The 26,671-nt window shown below is 35.5% G+C and overlaps 3 protein-coding genes across 5 annotated transcripts; 2 read left to right on the top strand and 1 right to left on the bottom strand.

The window, feature by feature from the left end:
• Window positions 1-1,125: 1,125 nt before the first annotated feature.
• LOC127791167 (uncharacterized exonuclease domain-containing protein At3g15140) lies at window positions 1,126-6,329 on the top strand. Of its 3 annotated transcripts, none has more exons than XM_052320998.1 (7): window positions 1,126-1,495; window positions 2,355-2,557; window positions 3,049-3,129; window positions 3,993-4,118; window positions 4,514-4,637; window positions 5,637-5,681; window positions 5,769-5,976. In XM_052320998.1, exons 1-7 carry the CDS (start codon window positions 1,262-1,264, stop codon window positions 5,835-5,837), a joined length of 882 nt encoding a protein of 293 aa, XP_052176958.1. In that variant the 5' UTR covers window positions 1,126-1,261; the 3' UTR covers window positions 5,838-5,976. The 3 variants fall into 3 exon arrangements, 2 of the variants coding, with proteins under 2 accessions (XP_052176958.1, XP_052176959.1); XR_008020881.1 differs by adding an exon at window positions 6,190-6,329 and having other exon boundaries at window positions 1,134-1,495; window positions 5,637-6,015; XM_052320999.1 differs by having other exon boundaries at window positions 1,340-1,481; window positions 5,637-5,976.
• On the bottom strand, window positions 6,186-7,149 carry LOC127791168 (uncharacterized). Its single transcript, XM_052321000.1, has 2 exons — window positions 6,661-7,149; window positions 6,186-6,539 (listed from the first exon to the last, which is right to left on the bottom strand). The coding sequence occupies exons 1-2, from the start codon at window positions 7,147-7,149 to the stop codon at window positions 6,186-6,188; spliced, it is 843 nt and encodes a 280-aa protein (XP_052176960.1).
• A 14,366-nt stretch (window positions 7,150-21,515) lies between these two features.
• LOC127790031 (peroxidase A2-like) lies at window positions 21,516-23,314 on the top strand. Its single transcript, XM_052319260.1, has 4 exons — window positions 21,516-21,830; window positions 22,032-22,226; window positions 22,332-22,497; window positions 22,740-23,314. The coding sequence occupies exons 1-4, from the start codon at window positions 21,606-21,608 to the stop codon at window positions 23,156-23,158; spliced, it is 1,005 nt and encodes a 334-aa protein (XP_052175220.1). The 5' UTR covers window positions 21,516-21,605; the 3' UTR covers window positions 23,159-23,314.
• The last annotated feature ends 3,357 nt before the right edge of the window (window positions 23,315-26,671 follow it).

Genomic DNA, 26,671 nt, shown 5'->3' with positions numbered 1-26,671 from the left:
ATCTATGACCCCGTCCTAGGACCCTCACGATCGACAATCCACTGCCCTATGCCTAATCACTTCCTCAATATCTTATGTAAGTCATGACAAAAGAAATTTATCAAAGAGCATATTAAACCCTTACCTCAAGATACGTGCCGCCTGGTAATTTCTACCGTTGATGCACTCAATTCCCTTAACAAAAAATATTTTCAAAGCAAAGTCAACCCGTAATTAAATTCATTTAACTACCGAATCCACTAAATTATTAATTAACTAATTTAGACATTGTCCTTTACTAATTAATTTAACTAACTAACTAATAATTAAATTAACTAATTAGAATAAACTTTAACTTAATCAAATACACCACTTTACTAATCAATTCATCAATTGACTAATGATAGAATAACTTTAAAATTGAGCATATCTTACTGCTCTGCTTCTCCTCAAATTGACGTTCACTTCTCCTGCCCTCATTTGCATTCACAGGCTCTTTATTTATATTATCTCTCACTGAGCACTTTCTTAATTTACATCATTTCATAACATAATTAGGTAGTCTACTCTTAGGACAATATCATTTATATTCTTCCCAAGTTTCTAGAGCAATTGCATCAAAATGTGAAAAGCATTTGGGCTCTGGTGGACAAAAATCGAAAGACAAAGCAGAAGGCTGCGCGTATGGCGAGCGCACGCTAGGCGCTTAGTTGGGAATAAAAATTCCCAGCCTTTCTTTTGCGCCTGCAGAGATTCAATCCTCCCGCCCCTCACATGCACACAAGCACAATAGCCACTTGGTCTAGCCATCTCCTTGCTTCATATTATCCCCCATTTTATTTTTAAGGTGACTTTTGCTCTAATTTTTAATATTTCTATAATTACTTTCAAGTAAAATAATTAATTACCTTAATTTTTTTTTCATTTCCTCAAAACACCATAAATAAATATTTTCTCTAAAATTTTTAAATATTCAATAAAAACTTCAACCAACTATTATTTTTTTTCATAAATTTCAAGATTTATAAAAATTCGGAACGTTACAAATAGAACGCTATTTACATGACTGTTTCTTACTCTAAACTTCAAATTAAAATGTTTCTAGAGAAGGCGGTTAAATGAAAGAATTAACGGGTTTAAGGGATGTGTAATTACGCTACCGGTACCAGCGATGCACTTGTAGGCTATTATCTGTTGACGTCTAAAAAAAAAACCCTAGTTCTTACTGTCTTTGTCGTTTGTTGCTGCCAAAGCTTGTACCGGCTGGTTGGTCCTGTTGAAAATGGCACTTTCGAGGGTTTCTTGGCATAGGATTTCCTTGTGTGGCCACAAGTATCTGTCTTCTCTGTTTCCTTTCTCGTTGTCTGGTCATCTGGCATCGTCTCTTCAGCAAACGTACCCCAGCAGATTTAATCTCTCTGCTTCTCTCTCTAGTTCCACCCAGGAATCAACTCCCAAGCAGAGCAGTCGATGGAGGCCTATGTGTTTGTACCATGCCCAGGGTAAGTGCACGAAGGTAAGCCAGCCTGTTTCCTCTTCTTGGTTTCAGTTCAAATGGGTTATTCATGAACTGAGAGAATCTGGTTGACATAGTATGAAGTGTACTATAACCAATAACTGTAATGGACGCCATCTGTTTGATAAAAAAAAAAAAACCCTTTTGTTTTGTTGTTCTACTTCTAATTTTCTGAATACCTCCCCACCCAACAGATTACACTAATTCAGCTACGAACCATTCTGAATCTCCCTCGACCTAGCTTGATTAAGACTGGAAGCCTATGTGAGGTGGAGTTGGCCCCTCTCCTACATTGTGGGTGGTTGAAAAATGGTGGGAAGTTAGAAACTAAAGACTAAAGTAGTTGAATTTTTGGATAACAGGGGGCCTAAAACTTAGGCCTTTGGTTTACAATTTTCCCTTCAAATTATGGAAGTCTGTAGTAAAGTAAAGATGAATTGTAATTAAGATGTTTGGTTAACGAGAATTCTGTTTTATTTACATTTTCTTACAAATAAAAAATAAATAAAGTAAAAGAATGAAAGGTCAATCATATGGTTTGGCACATACATAATGTAATACATATGCTGTAAGGAAAACAGAAAAGAAAAGGAAAGAAACTTACTGAAAAAAGCAGAGAAAGAAAACCAAAAAGAATAGTTAGTTAATTATTCTTATCTTTGAAGTGGTTCTCTTTTGTTATAGCATGGTTGTTGTGTCTAATGATAAATGTATAATCTTCTTCATAACGGTGTAAAAAATGAGGCATTAACAGTACACTAACTTACAAACAAATAGGTACTGTATTTTGGCTATCTGGAAAGAAAATTCATTGTAATATACACTAGGATTCATATCTAATTGAATATGTGTCATGCAGATGGATGATCCTATCCACCTAGAGAAATTCAATCATAATTGCTCTGTGGAGCTTAAAGTAAGCTCTGACAAGTTCAAACACACACGCTCTCAGCAATTAGACTTTTTCCTTGTGCTTGATTTGGAGGGAAAAGTAGAGATTCTGGAGTTTCCTGTTCTAATGCTGGATGCCAATACACTGGATGTGGTGGATGTGTTCCACAGGTTCAACTCTTTTCTTATCATTTGTTGATTAGGGGCTTATCAAATGATTTGTTCTTATTTAGGAATATCATGTTTGATCTTATTTGTTTTAAGACTTGCATGCATGATTAATCTGTAAAACATTTTGGGGAATTGGGAGATGGGATTATTGGGAGCTGAGGGATGGTATCGTATTCCATCATGCCAACAGAATAAGCAAATGAGCATGTTTTGGGCATGCCACGAGGATAATTAATCCATGATACATTAGTACAAAAACTTTAAATCGTTAAATTATTCCCCCCAAAAAAACTTAGAATCTTTAAAAGCATACATAATGTCCAGATTTGGTTAGTCCTGGAAGGAATTGTTCTCATTTGCTTTTCTGGAAACACTGTTTCTCTTTACATTAGCAATTTCTTGAATTGGAGCTTATAATATTGTTGATTTGCTGATAGCATGATTTGTCAGAGTTTATTTTTCTTATTCTTCTTGTCTATTGTCCTTTCCAGATTTGTGAGGCCCTCTGCTATGAGTGAGGAAAGGACAATGCAGTATATAGAAGGAAAATATGGAAAACTAGGAGTTGATCGGTATGCAGTTTCTGTCTTTATTTTTATTGCATAGCTCTTGCATAAGATTTGTTCAGAAAGCAGTTCCAGAGGTGAAACTGTAATTTTGGTTTGTAATTTCACAAGTATGACTGTCTTTGTGCACACAAAGCCTTTTAGATTAGTAATCTAGCTTAGTGTTGCCATCTATTTGGGTTGATTTTCCAATTGAAGTACAATTGGTGAAATGGACACATTTACAAGGTATCATGGTGTGTTATGTAGTAGAACCTATATAAGAACCTATATATGATAATAATTTTGTACTTTATGGATTTGATACTTGTTGACATTACTGATAAACTAGCAATTTTACCATGCTACAAGTTTTAATGCTTTATAATTTTACCAGTGAAATATCTCTGATAATATGGTCAAGTGCCAGCTGTAATGCGCATACCTCTGATGCAGAAAAACAAATAAATATAGTTATGATTTCATCAAAGAATGCTCTTTGTGGATTTTCTTGTTTCATAATTGCCCCTTTGAGTTACCTTTGTTTATTCACAAAGACATATGGTTAAAACACTCAGGGTAATTCTCAATGCACTTACTAGTAAATCAATTTGCTTTGCTAATTTTGTTTAGAGTTCCCTATGTTTGCGCTCTCTCTGCTAAACCCAGTGTTTGTTGATGACTATGTGGCCCAAGTGTGCAGAATCTCTAATTTATACCCATGAAAATTTGTTATATTTTACTCAGGAGGGAGAGAATAGCTGTACCAAAATGCTGTCTTTGTTCTGAAAGACTTCTATAAACTCTGACGGATTATATCCATGAACAGCATACTTAATTTTTTTTTTTATCTATGTTCGTAAGGTGATATAACTTAACCAGATTTGCAGTGTTTGGCATGATACAGCTATTCCATTTGAGGAAGTTATTCAACAGTTTGAAGCATGGATTGGTCTTCATCACTTATGGGAAAAAGAGCTCCCTGGGGATCTTAGAAAAGCTGCATTTGTGACTTGGTAAGTTGTATGAGTTGTAGGAACAAAATAAATTTGGTCATTTTCACTTCAACTAGGCCAAGGCCTAAACTGGATTTTATCTGTTAGCCCGCCAACATTTGACTAATGCTGCGTAATGTAGTTTTTTTTTGTATTTTTCTGGGATGCATAATTTAGTCAATGGAAACATCTACTGCAGTCTCAATCCATTTTATAGTAGTTAAAGAAATAATCATCAATAACAGAGGTTGAGTGCAACTTTTGATTGTATCAAATCTTTCATTAAAACAAAATGAAATGACTAACCATATTCTGATTAAATGAAAATAGTATTTCCTCAGAAAGTAAACTATTTGAGGCGTACATATGAAGGTTTTCTTTTCCTTTCTAATACATCTTCTTTTTACATGAAATAGTGGGAATTGGGATCTGAAGACAAAAATCCCTCAACAATGCAGAGTATCAAGGATGACACTTCCCCCATATTTTATGGAATGGATCAATCTGAAGGACATCTATCTAAACTTCTACAAGAGGAGGGTGAGTACACGAGCATTGTAGTTTTTTGGTTCCTTTTATTGCTGTCCCCTTGATTTGGCATTATAACCTTAACATGAATGGCATCAGTGTGGTTTATTGTTGTAATGTTTACATAGAATAAAAGAATACTGGCCGCCCAATTAAGGATTATGTCAGTTTGTATTTGAATGTCATAAAGTACCTATTAAAACTCCCCCTCTAGCTGGAGTGTCATATGTTCCAAACGTGTTACAGTTAAAAGATTGGTAAACAAATCTGCATTCATATTTCACATAAGTAGTTTTTATAAGATTTTATGACGCCTTCCTTGAATGAAATGACAATCAAGCCCAATATGTACTTAGTCCTCTCATGAAATACAAGATTGGAAGTGATGTGAATTGTTGCATGCCCATCACATGTTGACTCCATAGACTACACGTTAGACTCGTATGGCAAAATATATTTTAACTCCTGTAGTTGTATGTTTTTTTTATTTAGACACTCAAACTTTTTGTTATTTCAAAGGCATTCTTGAACTTGCAATTTTGAGTCAATTGCACCCCTAAACCTTTTTGTTGTTTCAATTACATTCTTGAACTATGTAATTTTGAGTTAGTGGCATATCTCGACAAATTTGTTGAGAACAATAAATTCAGGAATGTAATTAAAATAACAAAAAATTCAGAGATGCAATTGACTCAAAATTGCATTGTAATATGTATTTGGCCGATTCGTATCTCTCTAATAACATGTTTTAATCATATTAACTCACTTGGGATATGCGCCTTGATTCTGTACTCAGATTTAGCAATAAAATGAGCTACCATTGTCTGTATCTTACTCTTCAATGATACTAAGTTATCCAGTGTTCCAAAATTATCAATTCGATTCCAGATCAATTGTTTGGAGAGCAAGTGCCAAAACTAGTAGAGCTGCAAACGATATTGTCCCTAATTTGGTTTATTTTCCCTTGTGTTTGTACTATATTGATGATTTTACTGGTTTTCTGAATGCTAGGCCACAGGAATGATGACAATGATGAGGGAACTTCAGATGCCACTGGTAGGAAGTCACCATCTAGGCATTGATGATACGAAAAACATAACGAGAGTGCTACAGCGCATGCTTACTGATGGTGCGCTTATGCAGATCACTGCGAGGAGAAATGCTGAACATCCTGAGAATGTTGAATTTCTTTTCGAGAACCGTATCAGGTAGAAATTCACTCGTGGAGAAACCAGTTATTGGCAGTGGTGACCGGAAAATGAGAATCTTCCTTTGTACATTTATGGAAAAGGGTTACATGAAAGTGAGAGTTGCAGCATCTGATCATCAAAATGGAGGGGTGGGTGGGGGATTCAAAACATGCGTTGTAGAGTTTGATTATCATCATATTGTAAGTTTGATACGAAAGTGGGAAGTTTTGTATTTTATTTTCTGAAGGTGCGAAAGTGAAATTAATTTTTTTTTAATGATTCTCATTTCTCGACACTGGAGAAGATTAATTTACTCAAATTACAACTAGGATTTAGGAATTCAACAAGCAATAAGACTGATGAGTTGATCTCAGGATTTGGAATTCAAATCCGACGAAGCCAGTATCTGCTCCGCCATCTGCATCTGAAGCTGATACCTAAGCAACTGGGCAACTGCATCTTCCGATGGTTCAAGCTGCTGCTGCTCCTCCTTCTGAGGCCGCCCCTGCGAAGCTCCCGGCTCTTCTTCGCCGTCCACATACAGCCCCGGCCTCACCTTGTCAGTGGCGCAAGACGTGTGCACTCGAAAACCACTACATCTAACACAACAATAACTCCATTGCTGAGCCTGCAACTCCTTGTTACACAGCTTGCATGTACCGGAAATGGCCTCTTTTGCGTTGAAGCTGAGGATCAGCTTGTGCTGATGGGCTTTGTGGGTTACCTGTTAGATATATAGCTCCTTGTAAGTTCCATAGAAATAGAACAAGTCCCTCATGTTTCGTCTTGTTTCTTCTTGATTTAAATACGCTCCATCTGATGCTAACAAGGGATATTAGAGTTACCTCGGGAGGCAAGAAGGCGCAGCGGAGATGGAGGTCGATCTCGCAGAGGGCGCAGCTGTAGGAGAAGGCGGTGCCAGGGGCTGCGCAAGCGTTACAGAGGAAGGCGCCGCCGCAGTAGGTGGGGGAAGGGAGGAGGATGAGAGGGTGGGGAGGATGGGAGGGGTGACGGATGAAACGGTTGGCGTTGCCGCAGTGGTCGTGGAGGAAGAAGCCGCAGTGCCAGCAGGCGTACATGCATTCTTTGCACAATGTCTCGCACACTGAGCACCGGAATTCTTGGCCTTGCTGCACCTGGTAGAGGCTCAAGTTGTGCTCGTGGGTGAAATGCCTGTACTCCATCTCTCTCTCTCTCTCTCTCTCTCTCTCTCTCTCTCTCTCTCTCTCTCTGTGATTGTGAATTACCGGACAAAGTGATTGTTTCAGGGATCCACTTCTCTTTAAATTGCTTGGATGGAGAATTTTGCAAGAGTCAACTGGGTGGGGGATCATGGCCTAGTGGGTGATTGAATAAACAATATCTGTAACTGGTTGTCTTTGATTTCATGAATTGAAAAATTCAACTGGATGGATGAAAGTAAACAATTGAGTTTCAAAGCTTGACTTTCACAAGTCGACGGTGGGCAGCTCTGAACTCTGTGAACGCATGGGTTCTTGTTAAGGAGCTACATATTATATCATCCGGCAATGTCTTCCGGCTGTGAAGAGTTAAATGTCCATCATGGCACTTACCATGTTCTACTTCTACCAATTAAGAAGCAACCTTAATTAATTTAGGACACTTCAAATGTCGTACCTTTTGTTTGTTTTTTTTTTTTTTGATGGCCCAGGTGTTTAGACTTTGCCTGTTTAGTTCTGGAGAAGATTGGTCTTCTCTCTTGTTTCGACTGTTGGATAAATCAAATGTGATTGCAATTTTATACACTTAAGTGGACATTCGGTCAATCTTCACTAAATGGGGTATTTTTATTTTCACTAAAAATTGACCCTCGACTATTTTTAAAAAAAATTAAGAGTTTTGTCACTTACGTCATGATGTGTGAAAATCGTACCTTTATTTTTGGACGGAGAAAGATGATTAGGAGAAGCTGAGAAAAAGGAATAGGAATGTAAAACAAACATTCATCTTGTACTTGGACGTATGTACTTAACTTATGTCTCTTTTCATTTTTTTTTTGTTTTTTCTTTCACATTGAAAAATTCTTAGTGAAGAAAGTGATAAATAGGTTGTTTTCTTCATAAAAAGCTAGAGTTTTTGGTCTATTTGAGACTTCTTTTGAAATAACGTTCGCTTCCATGTGACTTAGTCAATAATTTTGGATAAACAAAAATATTTTAGCGTGAAGTCATGAAAGGAACAGAAAAAAGAATTAAACGACAAAAAGCTTTCTACGTTTCTCTCTTTTAAAAAGGTTATTTATGAAAATGTGAGTCAAAATCCTTGTTAGTAATTTGACGAACGGAAAAAATTTAGAACGGTAAAAGTAAGAGTATTAATCGGCTTGTTATATTTTAAATACGATAAAAAATTCGATCAAATATTCGTGATACAAAAAATATTCGAAAAAACTTAATTCGTGTTTAATACGTTTCAATTGAATAAATTCGTCAATAAAAATTTGACATATTATATATATGCATAAAAACATATTCTTGATAAATAAGCAAATAACTCATTAAACACAAAAATATAATTTATATTTTTATCAATATTATAAAATGAGAATTGTTAAGACGATTCATTCATATATGCACATAAATATATTCTTGCTAAACAAGCAAACAACTCATCAAACACAAGAAATATAATTACACATGTTGATCCCTTAGGGTATGGTTAACCATTCGAACCACAGACCCAAGATTACACAACATCTAAGAAAATAATTATAGAATATTCAAGGGGTACAATATCATTACAGAATTTAGAAAGCAATAATCTAATTCAACCACGTTGATAGATTTAGATTTCGTCGATGTTCAATGTTGATGATGGTTGTCGAACACGACGGATCCAAGTTCATCGACATCACCTAGGAATGGCCACTGGCTTCTGCTAATTTCGATTGAGTAATGTTGTGAACTAATCTCTTGAAAACAAAGAAACGACACATTTTCTTCTGGGATGACTGGATTTTTAAATTTCCAGATAAGGTTTAGATCATCCACGAGTAATGAACCATTTTCATAATATGGAATGTGTCCAAAATTACAGGTAAAGTTCGGATGCAGTTCTAGAATAGGGTTTGAATTAGTTTCTAGGTGAAACCAATTCTGAACATCTTGAGGGTTTAGATAAGAGTTTGCAAATAGTAATTCCTGTAATAAAGCTAGATGAACTTGCAAATCGATAACCTGCTGTTGGAGGGCAAAAATATAATATATACAGCTATAAATGGGATCTTGAAACCTACATTGAGCTTCATACAATAGTGTAACAACAGCTCCATAACGATCACTTACCGAAAGTTGGGCCAGGAGTTTTGAGGCATTATTGGGGTCAAAAATCTTATGGATAGCTGCAAAATTAGTAGATTCTTTTTCATGGCAGAAGTAAAGGACAAAAACGCACAATTGGGTACATTTTCTTCTTAATACTTTGTAGGCACCTCATGGAGAATCGATTCCTGACATGATTTTCTCGTTTTGATTTTTTTTTTTTTTTTATTGTTTAATCAGTGACTTGTGGTTAGCTGGTGAGCAGGGTTTTGATCAATAGAGGCGAGAGGGCGTGGGTAAGAGTAAAAGGGTGAGGGCAAGAGTAAGATAGAGCAATGAGAGGAGAGAGAGGCAGCGAGTGACGAAGCAGCGAGAGGCGAGGGCGAGGGCAAGGGCAAGGTGTAAGAGCGAGGGAGAATCCAGGAGTGAGAGAGGTAGAGTAATGAGAAAATCAACGAGAGGCATGGGATTTGGGGGCTAGTGAGCAGAGTGCGGGCCGCGACAACAGTAGTAAGGATGCAGATGGCTGTAGACGTTGTGGGCGACAGATTTGAAGGTTGGATCTGGGTAAATTTGGCTGAAGGTGACATAATGGAGACACGATTGGCAAGACGATGGAGACACAATAACACACGCCGAAACAAAAAGAAAAAATATATATTTACCTGAGCCCGAAGAAGGAAATCGAAGATGGAACGGCCCGGGAAGAATAGAGGTAATGACGATGGCAGCAATTGACGAAGACAATGCCGGCAACGAGAGAAGGAATAGAAGAGTGAGAGAGAGGGGGGTATTCGGGTGAGAGAACTACGACGACAATCAGCGGGCTAATACTAGAGAAAACAGAGAGGGTTTTGAAGGAGAGAGGCCGATAATAAGTGAAGAAGGGTCGGCCTTTTAATTTTTTTTCTTTTTAAGAATAAAAACAAAATTTGCACAAGAGATTTCCAAATCCAAATACTTTCAAAATCCAAAAACAATCCAAAATCCAAATACTCAAGTCAATTCCTTGATTGAATTAAAAAAAATCATAATTAAATGATCGAGATATAGATGATCCAATGCCAAGTCTTCTATCAAGCCATGAAGTATCACCAACATCAATATTATTTGTTGCATTCTCCTCAAGACCTTCATCTGCAGCCTCCTCAAGTCTTTCATTAACATTTTCATCAAACTCTACAAGATTTTCAAGATCAATTACTTTTACATCATGCATCTCAAAATTATTAGAATTCTTTAACATTAATGAATTCACCCTTATCTAGACAAGGCCCTCTAACATATCTGGTGATAATCTATTTCTCTTTTTTGTTTGTGCAGCATCAAATGCACTCCAATTATGTTCACATGCAGGAGCACTACATGGTTGACTCAATATACAAATAACAACTCTTTTTAGAATAGGAACTAAGCGTCCGTTTGCTTCCCGCCATACTCCTAAACATAATGATCAACAAGTTAGCTTTATGTAAGATAAATAACTTAATAAAAATATATATTAAAATAAGTTGAACAAAAGTAACATTACTGACGAGGATAAACAGATCTCATTTGTGCCATTGAAAAAAAATTAAACATATTTGAATGTCTCTCATCATTAATTAATAATTGGTCAATAAACTTATTTTTCTTGTAATGTCAATCAATTTTTCTCCCACAAATAATAAACCATCTCTTACTTCAAATTGGTCATACCTTATTTTAGAAACAATTTCAAAAATTAGTTCTTCAAATCTATCAACCTTACATTGTTTGATTTTAAAACTAAAAATTAATTTAAAAATATAACAAAATATGCCTTAAATAATCTTCCATACATATATAAATGAAGATGAAGATGAAAAATTAGTACAAAAAAATTACTTCAATAAATGTTGAGAGGACCACAAAATAAGGAATAAAACGAAGTAATCTACAGAGAGATAAAGAAGAGTTGAAGTTATTGAATCTGATGAGAAGTTGAGAATTGAAGAACAAATACTCCAAAGAGAAATGTGGTAGATAAGTAGTTTATTAGATAAATGATAGAGAAATGAGAGATATGTATGGAGATGGAATTGAATAATAATATTTATTAATATTTAATAAAAACAAAAGGAGAGATGAGTGAAAAGTGAGAAACTGAGAATAATTAAATAATGGGTCATCATGAGCCATTAGCTATAGTAATAATTAAAAAAAAATTCTGATTAAACATCAGAGTTTGCTCTGCACATGGTCTTATTATAGGAACACGTAACGAATTTTTTAGTTGAATTTTTAAAAAAATTGACTAATATACGTTTTATACTTTTTAGATTTAAAATATGCAAATTATTTCAAAAATATACAAATATAATATCTTTAATAACACGTGAATAATTGGATAAATTACCAATGAGGGTCAAGATTACGTAAATAGAGTGTCACGTATGTACCTTTAAAGATACTCTCTCTCTTAACATTTGGAGTATGATATCTAATTCAATATTTATTTTCTAAATTTCTCGCTCTTTGATTCGGCCTTCTGTCCACAACCCATTTGCCATTTGTATTTTCTATCACTTTTGGGCAAGAGCCCCCAAGGGATTAACACAGATTTTTTTATTTATGCCACTTGTGATCTTGGGAGTGGACCGCCTGCCAATCACTTTAGGTGAGAAAACTACCTCGTCAATTATAAGTACCCCTGCCCGCAATTATAAGTACCCCTGCCCGGATATCTCCAAACATCCGAACTATTCGAACGGGAGCGCCTACGGGAGAAAAAAGAATGAGACACGAGACAAAGACCACCCTGGCATGCATACTCAAAGATGAGAGCAACGGAAACGAAGCAAAACACATGCATACACTACGAAAACCCCGCTAGCATAGCGGTCACCAGATAAATAAAAGAATACAAACTCCTGTGCCGACACACACGAGACACGAGATATGACCTGGCACAGTCAGAAATAAAAGAATAGACTCTACACAACCATCAGAGTTGACAGAGGTTGACGGGACTACCTGTACACCATACCGACTCGGCCGCTAGACGCTGATTCCCCTGCTTGGACCCACGCTGGCACTACCTGGAATGATGAAAAGTAAGGTGAGTCGAGAGACTCAGCAAGCATAAGGAAGAAAAGGCTGTAGGCTGAACATAACCAGAAAACTTTCCCCAAAATAAACCCCCAGATACACACAAGTCATGAGACGTTACAATACAATAGTAGAGCATAATAAAAGCACATACCGGTCCTTGGAGCTCACACAAGACACATGGCACCCAAGTCCCATACCAACCTACCGCTGCCCTGAAAGGCAACAAATATCTCCACAAACCTGCGCGCGCGATCCCGGGCCGGTACTCCCGTCGCCCGTCCCCATCGGTACTCCCGACAACCGAGCCATAGGCTCCATCGGAACAGTATTCCGGTCCGAGAACTAATAACTACTAGTAGCCATGCAATGCACATAAAAATGCAATGGCGTAGTGAGCATCAACGTGATACAAGGCGCCCATACATCCAGGCATCAGGCCATGCTCCGCCCACATAGTAAACCACACGCCATGCATATGCCGTGCTGGATGCAACCTAACCAAGCTAGAATGTCCGTGTCCAAGCATTCTCAATACATGAGTATCCCAACATGCATCCCGTACCCATGTGCATACCGCATCATGAACAGTAATACAATGCATCTACTCATGCAGTAAATCACATACTGGCAGAGCTAGTCAGCAATGTCTGGCACCGGTCAACGGCCATTGACTAGGGGTGTCCACCCGACGGTCCACATCAGGGCCGTACCATAGTTTACCCCCAACGTCACCAACAACCGACCCCTGCCCCACTGCTCGATAGCTCTAACCGAACCATAAATAAATCTGAAAAAAACTGTAAGTAAACCCAATAAAATCGTAAATAAACCCTCACATCTAGGAACCTAGTCCCCAAACTGGTTCAGCATCATTCCCGAAAGAAGTGGGGGCGGTACAAACCCCCATAGGCACTCAACAAATAAACTCTAGAAGTTTCGGATTTAATTTAAATTAAAACAAATAAATAATAATTTAACAAATAAAGTTAGGTGCCGAATTAGAGTAAGGGAGGTGATAAAATACAAGAAATCACGGGGTCTTTTACGGGAATTAAAGATCAAGAAGAGAGGGTTAAGAGCTTGCCTGAAACCAGCTGATTCTGACCTCACTCGAGCTCCCGATGCAAATTAAATCATTTCCTAACAAATAACACAATCGGGACCCAAATTAATTAATTTTAATCGCGTAAAATTTATAATTTAAACATAACATGCTTCTACTAATTTTTACCCACGTACCTGATCACTTTCCATACCGAAATAATTTCAAAATCCCTTTATTTTTCTTTATTTTCTTTTCTTTCCTTTCTCTTTCTTATTTTTCTTCTTCTTCTTCTTCTCCTCCTCCGCGCCCACTGCTCGAGCGCGCCTTCTCCTTCTTCTTCTTCTCTTCTTCTTTCCTTTCTTCTTCTTTTTCTTCTTTTTCTTCTTTTTCCTTCTTCTTCCTTTCTTCCCCGCCGCTACTGCCTCATTCTTCTTCTTCCTGCAACCAGCGCGCCAGTGGTGCGACCGAGCTCCACCGGCCGCCGCCTCGACCAGCGCCGCCCTCACCCGCCGCTAGCCGGCCTCCGCACGCCACCGCGCCTGCTGCCACTGTCGCTGCTCGCGTCGCTCCCCACCAGCTGCTGCCGCATCGCTGCCATGGCCAAGCAAAGCTCGGCCAACCTCCCATGGCCGCCAGCCACTCCCTCATTCTCTCTCTCTCTCTCACACACTTGATCTCTCGGCCACCAGCTAGCTGTCATGGCCGATTCGGCCATCTCCCTCATTCCTCTGTTTCTCCATTCAGCCAGAAGCTTCAATGAGAGACACAAAAAAAATAGCAAATTCTTTTTATGCTTAGCACACCAACACACGCGCACAGCCTCAAATTTTAACACAAACTAATTAATTTAATTAATTTCATTTCATTTAATTAATTGGAAATATTACATCAATAATTTTATTCTAATTATTAATTGATGTATAATTTATAACCAAAATATATATTTTAATCATTGTATTTGTATGTTTTTTTATTTAAATATTTAAACTTTTTATTATTTAAAAAATACCCTTAAATTTACAATTTTAAGTCAATTACATTACTAAATCTTTTATTGTTTTAATTATACCCTTAAACTCATTATTCACAAGCAAAATTATTATGATGTGTACTTACGTAGAAATTACATAATTGATGAGTATATTTTTATATAATTTAAAAATATCTTTAAAATAATAAAAAATTAAATATTTAAACAAAAAACTTACAAACACCAGAACTAAAATATATATTTGGCCATAATTTATACCAAACTAGACTATTCTAATTATTATGTGTATGTACTGAAATTATTTTGAAACATTAAATCACATTTTTTATTATCTGCTTTTATTAGCAATATAAGACGGGAACCCTACAGCAGGGACAGAGGCACCCTTAATAAGTATGAAGGATTCAAACTCACTTTTATTCTATGTTATAATGTTATAGCATACATTTTTTGGTAGGTAATTATATATATATATATATATTAATTAGATGTTTAATTTTTGCAATTCTTTTGTAGTTTTATCATAAAAAAGTTATATAAAAATACAAAAATAATTATTGCTATGCTGTATCAAGAAATTAAAGAAAAATTAAAATTTTCCTTTTATTTTTCATTTTTCTCATTTTGCATCTATGCCAGATGTGTCATCAATTGAATAATCCGACTTTATGTATAATCTCTATCTTGTTTGGAATCTATTTTTGATTTGTTACTTAATTAAAATTATTTGTTTATTAATCTATAATTAATATCGTACCTTATTATTTATTGTTGAAAGTTAGATGCAAAAATAAAATCCCCCACCACCAAGAAAGCTTAATAAGGAGAGGGCCTGCTAGAAAAGAGCTCATAGCAAAGCAAAATCAAATTCAAGTATTAGGAAACATGTGTTAGGATATACATTTAGTGGTGATATGCACAAGGGTCTAGGCCCATTTATGAAGCCGATGAAGATTAAGCTCAGAAATTAAGAAAGAAATATAAGTAACAAAGAAATAAGAAAATTGCACAAAAAAAAGTTTAGGAGACCCTCTTGAATAAAGGTTTCAAGAGACTCTCACTCTCACATGAAAGGATCAAGAAGTTTTAGAAGCATCCAAAAATCTCACCCCTGAGGTATTTTCATGGTAGAGACATATAAAGTTACGATCGTATTATCAAAATTTTCTTTAAAAATCATGTAATGGATGAAAATTAATGAGATTCGTGTCAATTTTGAAAACTAAGGAATCCTTATCACATCTTACCTACCTTAGCTATAAATAGAGGAGAATCCATTCTCCCAACTAAGTTATTTTTACTTATTTAAGAATTTTGTAAGTTTAATTGAAAATTTGACTTAAATATCAAAATATTTACACAAAAAAATATTATGTAACCGCTGATCCTTCCTTGTTTTGTAGAATTCTTAAAATTTGAAGACGAATATATAATAAATAAATTTATTAGTGTGTTCAAACGACCTCAAATGAAATTATTATTAGAAATGGTCATGAAAGAGCTTTGATGTAATATCTTGAAATTTGAAAATAAATAATAATTATTCAACCGGTGTTTGAGGACATTATTGAATATTTGAGAATTTAAGATAAAGTATTTATTTATGAGATTTTGAGAAAAATAAGGAATTAAAGATAATTAATTAAATTATTTGGAGATTTAAGACAAAATGCTTATTTATGTAATTTTGAAGAAATAGGAAATTTAGGTATTTAATTAAATTATTTGGGAGTAATTATGAAAATAATGAAATAAATTAATTTAGTGGATTTTTTGAAAATTCGGGATATAATTGTAATAAGAGAAATTGGAGTTTGGGGGTGCATGTGATAATTTTTAAAAGTTTAGGGGTGCTGGTGCAAAAGTTGGAAAGTGACTGGAAGTCACTTTAAATATAAATGAAGGCACATATAGGTTGAAGATGGCGTGTGGTGTGAGCGGTCGCGCGAGGGCGACCAGGGGCTAGACGCGGGTTTGATTCTACCCGCGCGCGTGGGAGGTAAATGCTGATTTTTAATCAGCAAGGACGCCCAAAACGGCGTTGTTTCGCCTAAGGCGGTGATGCCTTCAGCGGCCGCCACGTGGCCTCCTTCCAGCCGCTCGTTTTGCTCCCATTTTAAGCCCATTTCGGGCTGATTTTGCGCGCAAAATAGAGGAGAAAATGGAGAAGAAAGATGCGTACACAGTGAAGAAATGGAGAAAATTGGGAGAAAATATAAGATTAAACTTGGTTTAATTACGTTTTAATTAGCCATGTGAGCAAATAAATAGGTAATAAACATTCTGTATGATTGAAATTTCGTTTAGAGTCAAATTTTATTAATTTTGGCAAATTATTACGGTGTTATAATTTGTATAATTTTTACCGCTTTGGGACAGAACAAGTCTAAGGATATCTTCGTTAAGGCAAGTTCTTTATTCCCTCTGCTATGTTCCTCTCGTTGTCAATTTATTTACCCTTCCCTCGTCTGTTTCGGTCCGTTTATTAATTATGAAATTTTGAGTTGTTTGATTTAAATTTAAATTATTAAGCTGGCTTCGAGGATTTTATTAGCGTGATTTAATTTAAAATAAATATGAGATTTATTGAGATATTATTTGCGGTGCGCCTAGGTGAGATTTTAGACGGTTAAATTATTTATATTACACGATTAGATTTAATTAATGTGAGCCACGAGTTTTATTAATCGTTATTAAACGTTTTACTTTATAGCGAGAGTGCAAGAAAAGCAAGAAACTGCCGTGTAAAGCCAAGCTCCTAACCCTCTGCTCATGATCTTTAATTCCCGTGAAAGACCCCGTGATTTCTCGTATTTTATCCTCTCCCTTACTCTAATTCAGCGCATAGCATTATTTATTGAGTTATTATTCATTTGTTTTAATTTAAATTAAATCTGAGACTTCTAAAGTTTTATTTATTGTGTGCCTACGGGGGTTTGTACCGCCCCCATTCTTTTCGAAATGATGTTGAACCCAGCTTGGGGACTAGGTTCCTAGACGTGTGGGTTTATTTACGATTTTTTTGAATTTATTTATGATTCGGTTAAAACTATCGAGCAATAGAGAAGGGGTCGGTTGTTTGGTGACATTGAGGTAAACTATTGTATGGCCCTGATGTAGATCGTCGGGTGGACACTCCTAGTCACTGGCCGTTGACCTTTGCCGAGCACTGCTGACTAGCTCTGCCAATATATGATTTACTGCACGATTAGATTCATTATATTACTGTTCATGACTTGATATGCACATGGGTACGGGTTGCATATTGGGATATTCATTTATTGAGTATGCTTGGGACATGGACATTCTAGCTTGGTTAGGTTGCATCCAGCACGGGCATATGCATCGCATGTGGTTTACTATGTGGGCGAAGCATGGCTTGATGCCTGGATGTATGGGCGCTAATGTATCACGTTGATACTCACTACGCCATTGCATTTTTATGTGCATTGCATGGTTACTGGTAGTTATTAGTTCTCGGACGGGAGGACCGTTCCGAGAGAGCCTATGGCTCGGGTGTCGGGAGTACCAACATGGACACACGGGTGACAGGAGCACCGACCTGGGATAGCGCACGCAGGTTTGCTGGAGATTTATGTTACCTTTCAGGGCAGCGGCAGGTTGGTATGGGACTTGGGTGCCGTGTGTTTTGTGTGGGCCCCAAGGACCGGTATGTGTTTTATTATGCTATACTGATGTGTTGTAGCGTCTCATGCCTTGTGTGTACCTTGGGGTTTATTTTAGGGAGAGTTTTCTGGTTATGTCCAACCTCTAGCCTTTCTTTTCTTATGCTTGCTGAGTCTTTTGACTCACTTTGTTTTTTATCATTCCAGGTAGTCGCGGCGTGGGCCATGGGCAAGAGAGTCAGCTTCTAACAGCAATGTCGGTACGGTGTATAGGCAGTCCCGTCAATCCCTGTCAACTCTGATGGTTGAGTAGGATTTACTCTATTATTTTGTACTGTACCAGGTCTTTCCTCGAGTTTCGTGTATGTCGGCACAGGAGTCTGTGTTCATTTATTTATCACGTGACCGCTGTACTAGCGGGATACCTGTAGTGCATGCATGTGTTTAGTTTCGTTTCCGCTGTTCTTATTTTTGTATATGCATACCAGGGTAGTCTTTATCTCGTATTTCATTCTTTTTCTCCTTCTGTAGGTGCTCCCGTTCGGATAGTTCGGGTGGTTGAGAATATCAGGGCGGGAGTGCTTACATTTGATTGGTCTGAATTTCGATGAAATGCGCGCAGTTGGTCGTTTGGGAAATTCTGGTTGGCTTGCAAAATATATATGGGGCAATTCTAGACCAAGGAAATGTGAAGAAGAAAGAGACACAGATACAGATGGAGCTGGAAATATCTGCAGAAACAACAAACATGGATCTTTAGAAAGAGATACCCAACTAACTTGGAATATATATATATCTTCACACTAATCACAAACAACATTAATTCTTCTTCTTCTTCTTATATATTCCTATGCAGTTGATGAAAGAGCAGCAATATCGCTGGCACTGCGCATGCAATTTCTATACATAATAATGGATAATATGTTCGGCCATAAAGCCCCTGCTACTTCACTTCACCCCCACCCAGATGCCATTTTCTTTTTCTTTTTCTTTTTCTTTTTTTCTTTCAAATGCTAAGCACCCCGCCTTTATTTGCACTTTCCTTTTCAGCTTTTATTTTTAGTTTTTCAAATTATGTATTTTTTTTTTTTTTCAAAATTTTGATCATCATTGAGTTTTACTTTTTATTCATTTTCATTTTTATTTTCACTGTTATAGACAAAACTTTGCTGCCATCCACCAGCTTTGTCAAGACGGTATCCATCCTTTTAATTAGGGCATAGCCAACATCTCTCATGCATGGCAGTCATTGTTGATTGGAAAGAAGATAATTAAGATTAAAGATCTCGGTAGTCATGACAGTTGACAACCATTGAAAAAGGAAATAAAATAAAATAAAAACTAAAAGAAAGCGCAATGTTGTCAAACAATATATATGTTAAGTTTTATATATGTTAAGTTTTCTTTTCTCGAATAAAAATAAAAACTAAACAGAAAATATTAAAGCCAAAAAATTGAAAAATTTGTCAAGCGAGCCCAAAGGAAAGGGGTTCATTTCATACTGATCTCTTACTTAATTGGCATTTCCATTGATTTTGGATTTGCCAGCTAATTTTCAAATGAAAGCTAGCTAGCACATGGCAAGAGAAGATATAGAAGTTGCAAGTGAACTTGAATTGCATGCGCTGCATGAATTTTATATATGTAAAGATATATCTCTGCAGCTGCTTGTCAAAGTTTGTTGCCAACTATCAACCACTCTCACCAAACCAACATTGCATTTCTAATTAGCAACCCCACACTGCTTAATTTCTGAAAGTTCTTTCAAATTTTGGCTGGTAGCTAGCATTGATTAGATATACGGTTTGTGATTTTTGGAACTAACTAAAGATTCTAGAATTTTTAAAAATACTTTGGTCTAAAATAATATATATATATATAGATATCTTTTTTGTTTTCTAAGATGTATATTAATATTTGTCACTATATATCATGTTTTATAAATAATTTCTAAAATGAATTTACTAGATGTGTTGCCATTTATCTAGTTTCAAGATCAAATCAACATGATTAATCAAAACCTGATGAACCCATTGCTGTTTTAACAACATTTGTGGTGCTAATTAAGCAAGACTTAATTTAGTGGTCTTTTAATAATATAAATAAATATTAAAAATTATTTAATTTTTACTTTATTTATTTTTTGAGATGCAAAATTGCTAATTAAATTTTTGTATTCAAATCTAAAAAATAAATCTTTTCTAATTGACAATATAGAAAAGAAAAAAAGATATGAAAACGTTTTGTAAAAATTGAATAAGAAAAAAATTGTGAAGAGTTTATAAATAGGTCATGCAAATTAAAAATTTACTGATTTATTTTTATTTTTTTAATGTCTAGATTAATGTAGATTCTCTAAACAAAATTTTTATCGTTCAAAGAATCATTTTATCAAATTATCCACCTAAAATAATACCACTTCTTATCTTTTTTTTTTTTTTTTTGGTTACATTACTAATTTACACATCATTATTCATTGCTTAATATTGAAAAATGATCCGTAAACTTAAATAGTTGGGTATCTTCTCATCTAATGATATTTCACTATATATTATCTAATATTAGAAAATGATGGCTTGAGGAGTTAGGAGCCTTCTCCTTTAAATAAAATAACAAAATAAAAAAATATAAATTCAAAGAAAATCACTGTAAAATAAAATTAGTAATTTTATATATCAAAATATTAAAAAAATAATTAATTATCAATTTTAGGGGCCCACTTTCTTGGGGGCCCCAGGCATTGCCAGGCCTGAGCCTGCACACTGGCAAGGACCCATGCATGCACTAATCAAGAAACTCCTTTCCCCCTGTAATTACGGGAGAACCTTTTGACAATGTTTTGGAAAAGGCTAACTTGCAAGTTTAATTGAATCTTTAATTAACAATAAGTACTCAACTCAAAAACTGATATTTTATTCTTATCAAGGTCCTAATTTGCAAGTTACTATAAATTATTAGAAAGATGTGATGACCAACTTGGTTGATGTTTGATTCCATATTTCAATTTTCAGTTTTCAATTTTTGTAAGAAAACAAATAAAGAAGAACATAAAATTGCAAGGCAAGGCCCCATGCATGCATGAATCAAGAATATTCTCTTGTTCCCCTGTAATTATGGGAGAATATTTTGACAATTTACAAATATGTATTTTGGGAAATGTGTAAAGTTTGTTCAAAGTCTTAAATGAATTATAAAGGCACTGCTATGTTACCTACGGGCAACATAACAGTTGCCTGAATTATAATAAGTACTCAAGTATCGAAAATTGATATATGAAATGTAACCATCTTAATTATTCTTATCAGGGTCGTAATTTGTAAATTATTACGAAATATTAGAAAGATATCATAACCAGTTTGATTCCATTCCGATTTTCAGTTTTTGTAAGAAAACAAATAAAGAAAGAAAAAACATACGCGGGTACGTTGAGTTGTAAAATTAGGCTTTAATGCACAAAATTACACAGGTTTCTTGTGCTTTCCGTAGCATTGTCGGTGAACCATGGCTTGCTCATAAACCTCAATTATTTCGAGAAGATAACAAAGAATGTCAGACTGTCAAATGTGTGACTACTTTCATGCTTGTAATGGAGCGTACAGACAAAAAACAAAGAAAGCACGCACCAAACAAGCTGTAAAGCACGCTTAATTTTCCCAGAAAATTATACATTTCATTATAGTTTACATGAAGCTTTCTCTATATAATGTTTGGTTACTGAGATGGGGATACAGCATCATTAATTGTTTGAGTTCCATTAATTAATCAGTTACTATTAATGTTGGCCTTCTCTTCCTCTCTTTCCCTGGCTGCTGCAGCCATTCTTTTAGCAGTTCTAGTACTGCTCCATGAATCAGAAGCCCAGTTAAACTCCACATTTTACGACACTACTTGCCCGAATGTTTCCAGCATCGTTCGAAGTGTGGTTCAGCAGGCTCTTCAATCTGATTCTCGAATTGGCGCCAGCCTCATTCGGCTCCATTTCCACGATTGCTTCGTCAATGTGAGCTTAACTAATATATATATATATATATATATATAAGCATTTAATTAATTTGTATCGGTCCATAACTTTGTTCAGTTTTCCATATCTATGTTTAGATCAATTTAATGTATACGGTTTGTTTTCAAATTTTGTTTTGGATTTAGATTTGATGAAAGATGATTTTTTTAGTTCGTTTGAATTATTCATTCATTTTGCTAGGGGTGTGATGCTTCGCTCCTACTGGACAAAGGTGGGAACATTACGCAAAGCGAGAAGGATGCACTCCCGAATACCAACTCTACAAGAGGGTTTGATGTGGTCGACAATATAAAAGCATCTCTTGAGAGTTCTTGTCCCGGTGTTGTATCATGCGCTGACATTCTCGCCATTGCTGCTGAGGCTTCTGTTTCTTTGGTATTGGACACACACACATATATATCTCGGAACTAATTAATCTCCTTTTAAGTTGTGTTTGAACAGAGAAATTTAAAATGATGTCATTAATTCGAATTGTGTCAGGCGGGGGGTCCTTCGTGGAGTGTGCTAATGGGGAGGAGAGACAGCTTGACGGCCAACCAGGCAGGGGCAAACACCTCCCTTCCTAACCCCTTTGAATCCCTAACCAACATCACCAACAAGTTCTCTGCTGTAGGCCTCAGCGTCACTGATCTCGTCGCCTTGTCGGGTAATTAAGAATCCCCCCATCTCCATCAGTTTCTACTAAAGTTAATGAAACTTTGATACGTGCTTAATATATAAAAGAAGCCAAGTTTGAAGAAACACGTTCGGCTCTAATATATATCATGTTAGAACTTAGAAGAGATGAAAGCTCTATTGCAAATGTATATATATTTATATATATATATATATTCTAACATTGCAGTACATGTATAATTACTTGCATGCATGGTGTTTCTTAATTATTAGGCGCTCACACCTTCGGGCGAGCTCAGTGCCGGGTGTTCAGCAGCCGCCTGTACAACTTCAGCGGCAGCGGCAGCCCTGACCCGACGTTGAACTCAACCTACTTGGCTACGCTGCAGCAACTGTGTCCGCAAAATGGGAGCGGCTTTACCCTGGCCAACCTCGATCTCACAACTCCGGATGCTTTCGACAACAACTACTACTCCAATTTGCAGAACAACAATGGTCTTTTACTGTCTGATCAAGAGTTGTTTTCGACGAGCGGTGCAGCCACAATCTCTATTGTTAATTCCTTCAGCAGCAACCAAACTGCCTTCTTTGAGACCTTTGCTCAGTCGATGATCAACATGGGGAATATCAGCCCGTTAACGGGTAGCAATGGGGAGATCAGATCAGACTGTAAGAAGGTTAATGGAAGCTGAGATTTACTCAAGTAATTTTCGAGCATATGTAGGTGGTCTGGAAATGGAAGACCACTAGCTAGTTGGAAATAAGAAAAGAAAAAGACGCTGTGTTGTTGGCTTGTTCCTACTTCCTTCATATATATAAACAAGTAGTCAATCTCGTTTATTAATAAATTAAATGTCACTGAACCAATATCATGCAAATTTATTTCAATTAACTAATCTGTCCTTCTCATTAATCATCATCAACAAAAATCACAAATTAATCTTAAAGTGAGATATAGTATATAGAATCCATCAAATTTTGATATAGCAAATTTTACGTTCCTTCTCCCAATAACAGTTTCTCCTATAATGATGAAATTTTTAATGATAGAAGCCATTTCATCATTTTGAGCCATGAGGTTCATTTTGGTATTTCCAAACCCAAATTTTTGGAAAAGGGGTAAAGTAGCCCAATATTTTATTTTGAAGTCTAGTTTTTCAAAAATGAGGTTCAAATTGAAATTTTGAATAATTTGAGCTAAAATATGAATTTGTTGGGGAAATGAAAAATAGCCTAAAAAACCAAATAACTATTAGATATAGTAATTAGTAATTGATGAAAAGTACAAAAAGAATTCTCTAAAGGGTTTCTAAGATAAAAGAATATTTATCTAAAGAAGATTTTTTTTTATTTATAAATAATGGCACTAGACCGAATAAGATTATACGAAAAAGTTGTCATGAGGACATGCATTAAGAGAGATTTTAGACAACATGCAACTCTTAATAAATAAAACAAAAAGTACGAAAAGCAATCACAACAAAAATAAAAAAAACATGCAGAATACTTGAAGTCTAAGCCCAAAAGGCACAAAATATGAACCTAACAAAAAAAGGTAACGACAGAAAAAGCCAAAACATAAAGAATAACGTTACTGTATCCCTCCATCAACATCAAGAAGAGATTAATCAATTAGAATGACATCTCCGCTGACTTGCTAGAGTGCGCGGGAAGCGTTGGAGCCTGACCATTTTCAAGGTTGAGGACAATTAGACTAATTGCTCCGTTTTGATTCAAGAGTTTTAAAAATACCAAGAAGTAAAATATTTGAATGTGCCTACATCCATAGTTTTTTTTTTTCGTAGTGGTATGTCATTGATTCAGCAATATGCCTACATGCATGGGTGAATATGGAGCAAAAATTTGCTATCTAGATAAAGAGATGACACTATAAATATCAGTCTTAATTGAGACAGTTAAAATCAAGATTTTAACTTAAATTAAAACAATTTTCATAAAATTGGATTGTAAAATTATAAGATTTTAGAAACAATTAAAAATACCTTTTAATTTTATAAATACATATTTATAATAACATAATTTTATAAAAATAAATTAATATTATTTAATAACCTAATTATTACTTATTATAAATAAAATATATGTATCTATTTCAAAATTACTTTATCTAAAAACTTTAAAAATACTGAATAATATAAATTTTTTAAATATTAAGTCCATTATTTATCATCATTCATCCATCCATAATCAAAACATGGTTAAAGTTATCACAAATCAAATATTAGTTTGCATAATTTATTTGCTTTTATGCGATTTAAAGTTATCACAAATTAATTATTAGTTTGCATCAAAATATGGTGTTTAAAATTTAAAGCATAAATAAAATCTCAATTTTATGCAATTTTACAATTTTACCAATGTAATTTTACTATTTTGCCCATGTGATTTTATGATTTTACCCATTAAAATTTTGATTTTACATGATTTTATCTCAATTCCGATTTTGCATGCGATTTGAATTATTTGGAGGTTTCCAACATGTAAAATCGTACATGTTGAATAAGAATTTTAACAACAATGTTATTAACTCAATGAATGTCTAGAAATAAATCCTCTTATTATAGATAACACTGATGAGGAAAAAGTCCAGATGAGCAACTCCTTGTTGCTATTGAAGTTGAAGGTGGTGCCTTTCTAATTGTGTGCTTTAGGGCCAGTTGGTTGGCTATCCTTTTTTATATAAATGGTCATTTTTCACCCAAATTCTAACTTTTAAAGTGTTTAATTGATCAAATTTTTCATGAAAAATCTTTTCCCACTTAGGGTCATATGACCCTCTTTCTCACTTTTACTGGAAAACAAATTCCCTTGGGGGGAGAGAAATTGTTTTCCAAGCAAATGCATTCTCATTCCCGACCATCCTTCATCCTCAAAGCCTGCAACAGTGAGTCTGCAACAGCTAGGAAATATATATATATACTCTCATTTGAGATCTTCCTTCATTCGGTGTTGCTGGACCATCTCTGTTGATAGAAATGCACTCTCATTTTTGTCAACAATGCACTCTCAATTCTATGTGTGTATATATATACACAGAAATGTATATATATAGAGAGAGAAAGTTATATATATATATAGAAAGAGAGAGAGATTGACAGAATGGGAGGGAGAGAGCGATGGGAAAGACAGGGAGAAGAAGTAGGTTTGAGAGAAAGAGAGAGATGGGTAGCGAAGATGGCAGCGATAACGATGGGCGTTGCAACTGGCAATGGAGGCGGTGATGGCTACGGCAACCGGCGATGATGACGGTGATGGCCGCTGCAACTGGCGATGGGGGAGGCAAGAAAGAGAAGTGGATTTGGAAGAGAGAGAGGGGAAGGGGAAGACAGGGAGGAAACGAGTGGATTTGGAGAGAAAATCACACAAAAAATAAAATTATAGTCAAACACCCTTGATTGATAATTTTTATATAAATAATTTCTAAATAATTAAATTATCTAAAATTTATTTTCTTTTCATGTAAGTTCTATATTTGTAATCAAACGCGCCCTTAGTTCTTTTTAGATTCTTTAAGGTAACCGTTTTATATTATTTATTAGCAAATTGTTAGCATTAATTACAATAATAGCTTTGCAAAAAACTCAAAATTTCAAAATAATCTAAATAAAAATTGTAAATAGCATCTATTCACTTAAACCACCCCTCCTTCCTTCTCTCTAGGGAGGTGAGCTTTCTATCCCAAAATTGGGATTTATGTTTTTAGATCGTTTGAAGGTAAGGGTCGAGATCAATGGGACGATGGTGGTAAGTTTACAGAGGACTCTCATGAATCAGCTCTCCAAGACATTTGTTGGTCCCTATGAAACACTTAATCAAGTGCCTCATTGTGGGCTTCCTAGTTTGTCTTAAACATCTTTTTACTTTTCTTTGAATCACTCACACCTAAGCTTGAATCCAAGTTGGAGGCAATTGAACTTCACTTGCTCGAAAAGTTCAGTTCTTTAGATGCAGAATGAAAAAACAAGCCTAACAAAGTGATAACTCATGATCTTCTTCTAGTGAAATGTCTTTGGGTAGAGACTCTCTCGTTGCTATTGAAATGTAATTTCAAAGCTCAAAGTTTTCTCTTATAGCTCTCAAATCAGTTAGGCTAGATGCAACATCAAATCTCTTCCAAGAGTAGCTCAGCAATCTCATCTTATTGTTGGTCCAATCTTGTACTAATAAGTCTAGTGACTGATGAA

This window comes from Diospyros lotus, chromosome 14 (genome assembly GCF_014633365.1).
Source record: "Diospyros lotus cultivar Yz01 chromosome 14, ASM1463336v1, whole genome shotgun sequence".
NCBI classification, from domain to species: Eukaryota; Viridiplantae; Streptophyta; class Magnoliopsida; order Ericales; family Ebenaceae; genus Diospyros; species Diospyros lotus.
This window is presented reverse-complemented; position numbering and strand designations above follow the sequence as displayed.

What these genes read in the sequence shown, in the direction of transcription:
- LOC127791167 (XM_052320998.1), top strand. Translation starts at nt 1,262, where the DNA reads ATGGCACTTTCGAGGGTTTCTTGGCATAGGATTTCCTTGTGTGGCCAC. An exon ending in GGAAAACTAGGAGTTGATCG is followed by an intron (nt 3,130 to 3,992) that starts GTATGCAGTTTC and finishes CCAGATTTGCAG; the next exon opens with TGTTTGGCATGATACAGCTA. An exon ending in GGGAACTTCAGATGCCACTG is followed by an intron (nt 5,682 to 5,768) that starts GTAGGAAGTCAC and finishes GCGCTTATGCAG; the next exon opens with ATCACTGCGAGGAGAAATGC.
- LOC127791168 (XM_052321000.1), bottom strand. Translation starts at nt 7,149, where the DNA reads ATGATCCCCCACCCAGTTGACTCTTGCAAAATTCTCCATCCAAGCAAT. An exon ending in GCGCCTTCTTGCCTCCCGAG is followed by an intron (nt 6,540 to 6,660) that starts GTAACTCTAATA and finishes TATATCTAACAG; the next exon opens with GTAACCCACAAAGCCCATCA.
- LOC127790031 (XM_052319260.1), top strand. Translation starts at nt 21,606, where the DNA reads ATGTTGGCCTTCTCTTCCTCTCTTTCCCTGGCTGCTGCAGCCATTCTT. An exon ending in TCCACGATTGCTTCGTCAAT is followed by an intron (nt 21,831 to 22,031) that starts GTGAGCTTAACT and finishes TCATTTTGCTAG; the next exon opens with GGGTGTGATGCTTCGCTCCT. An exon ending in CTGAGGCTTCTGTTTCTTTG is followed by an intron (nt 22,227 to 22,331) that starts GTATTGGACACA and finishes GAATTGTGTCAG; the next exon opens with GCGGGGGGTCCTTCGTGGAG.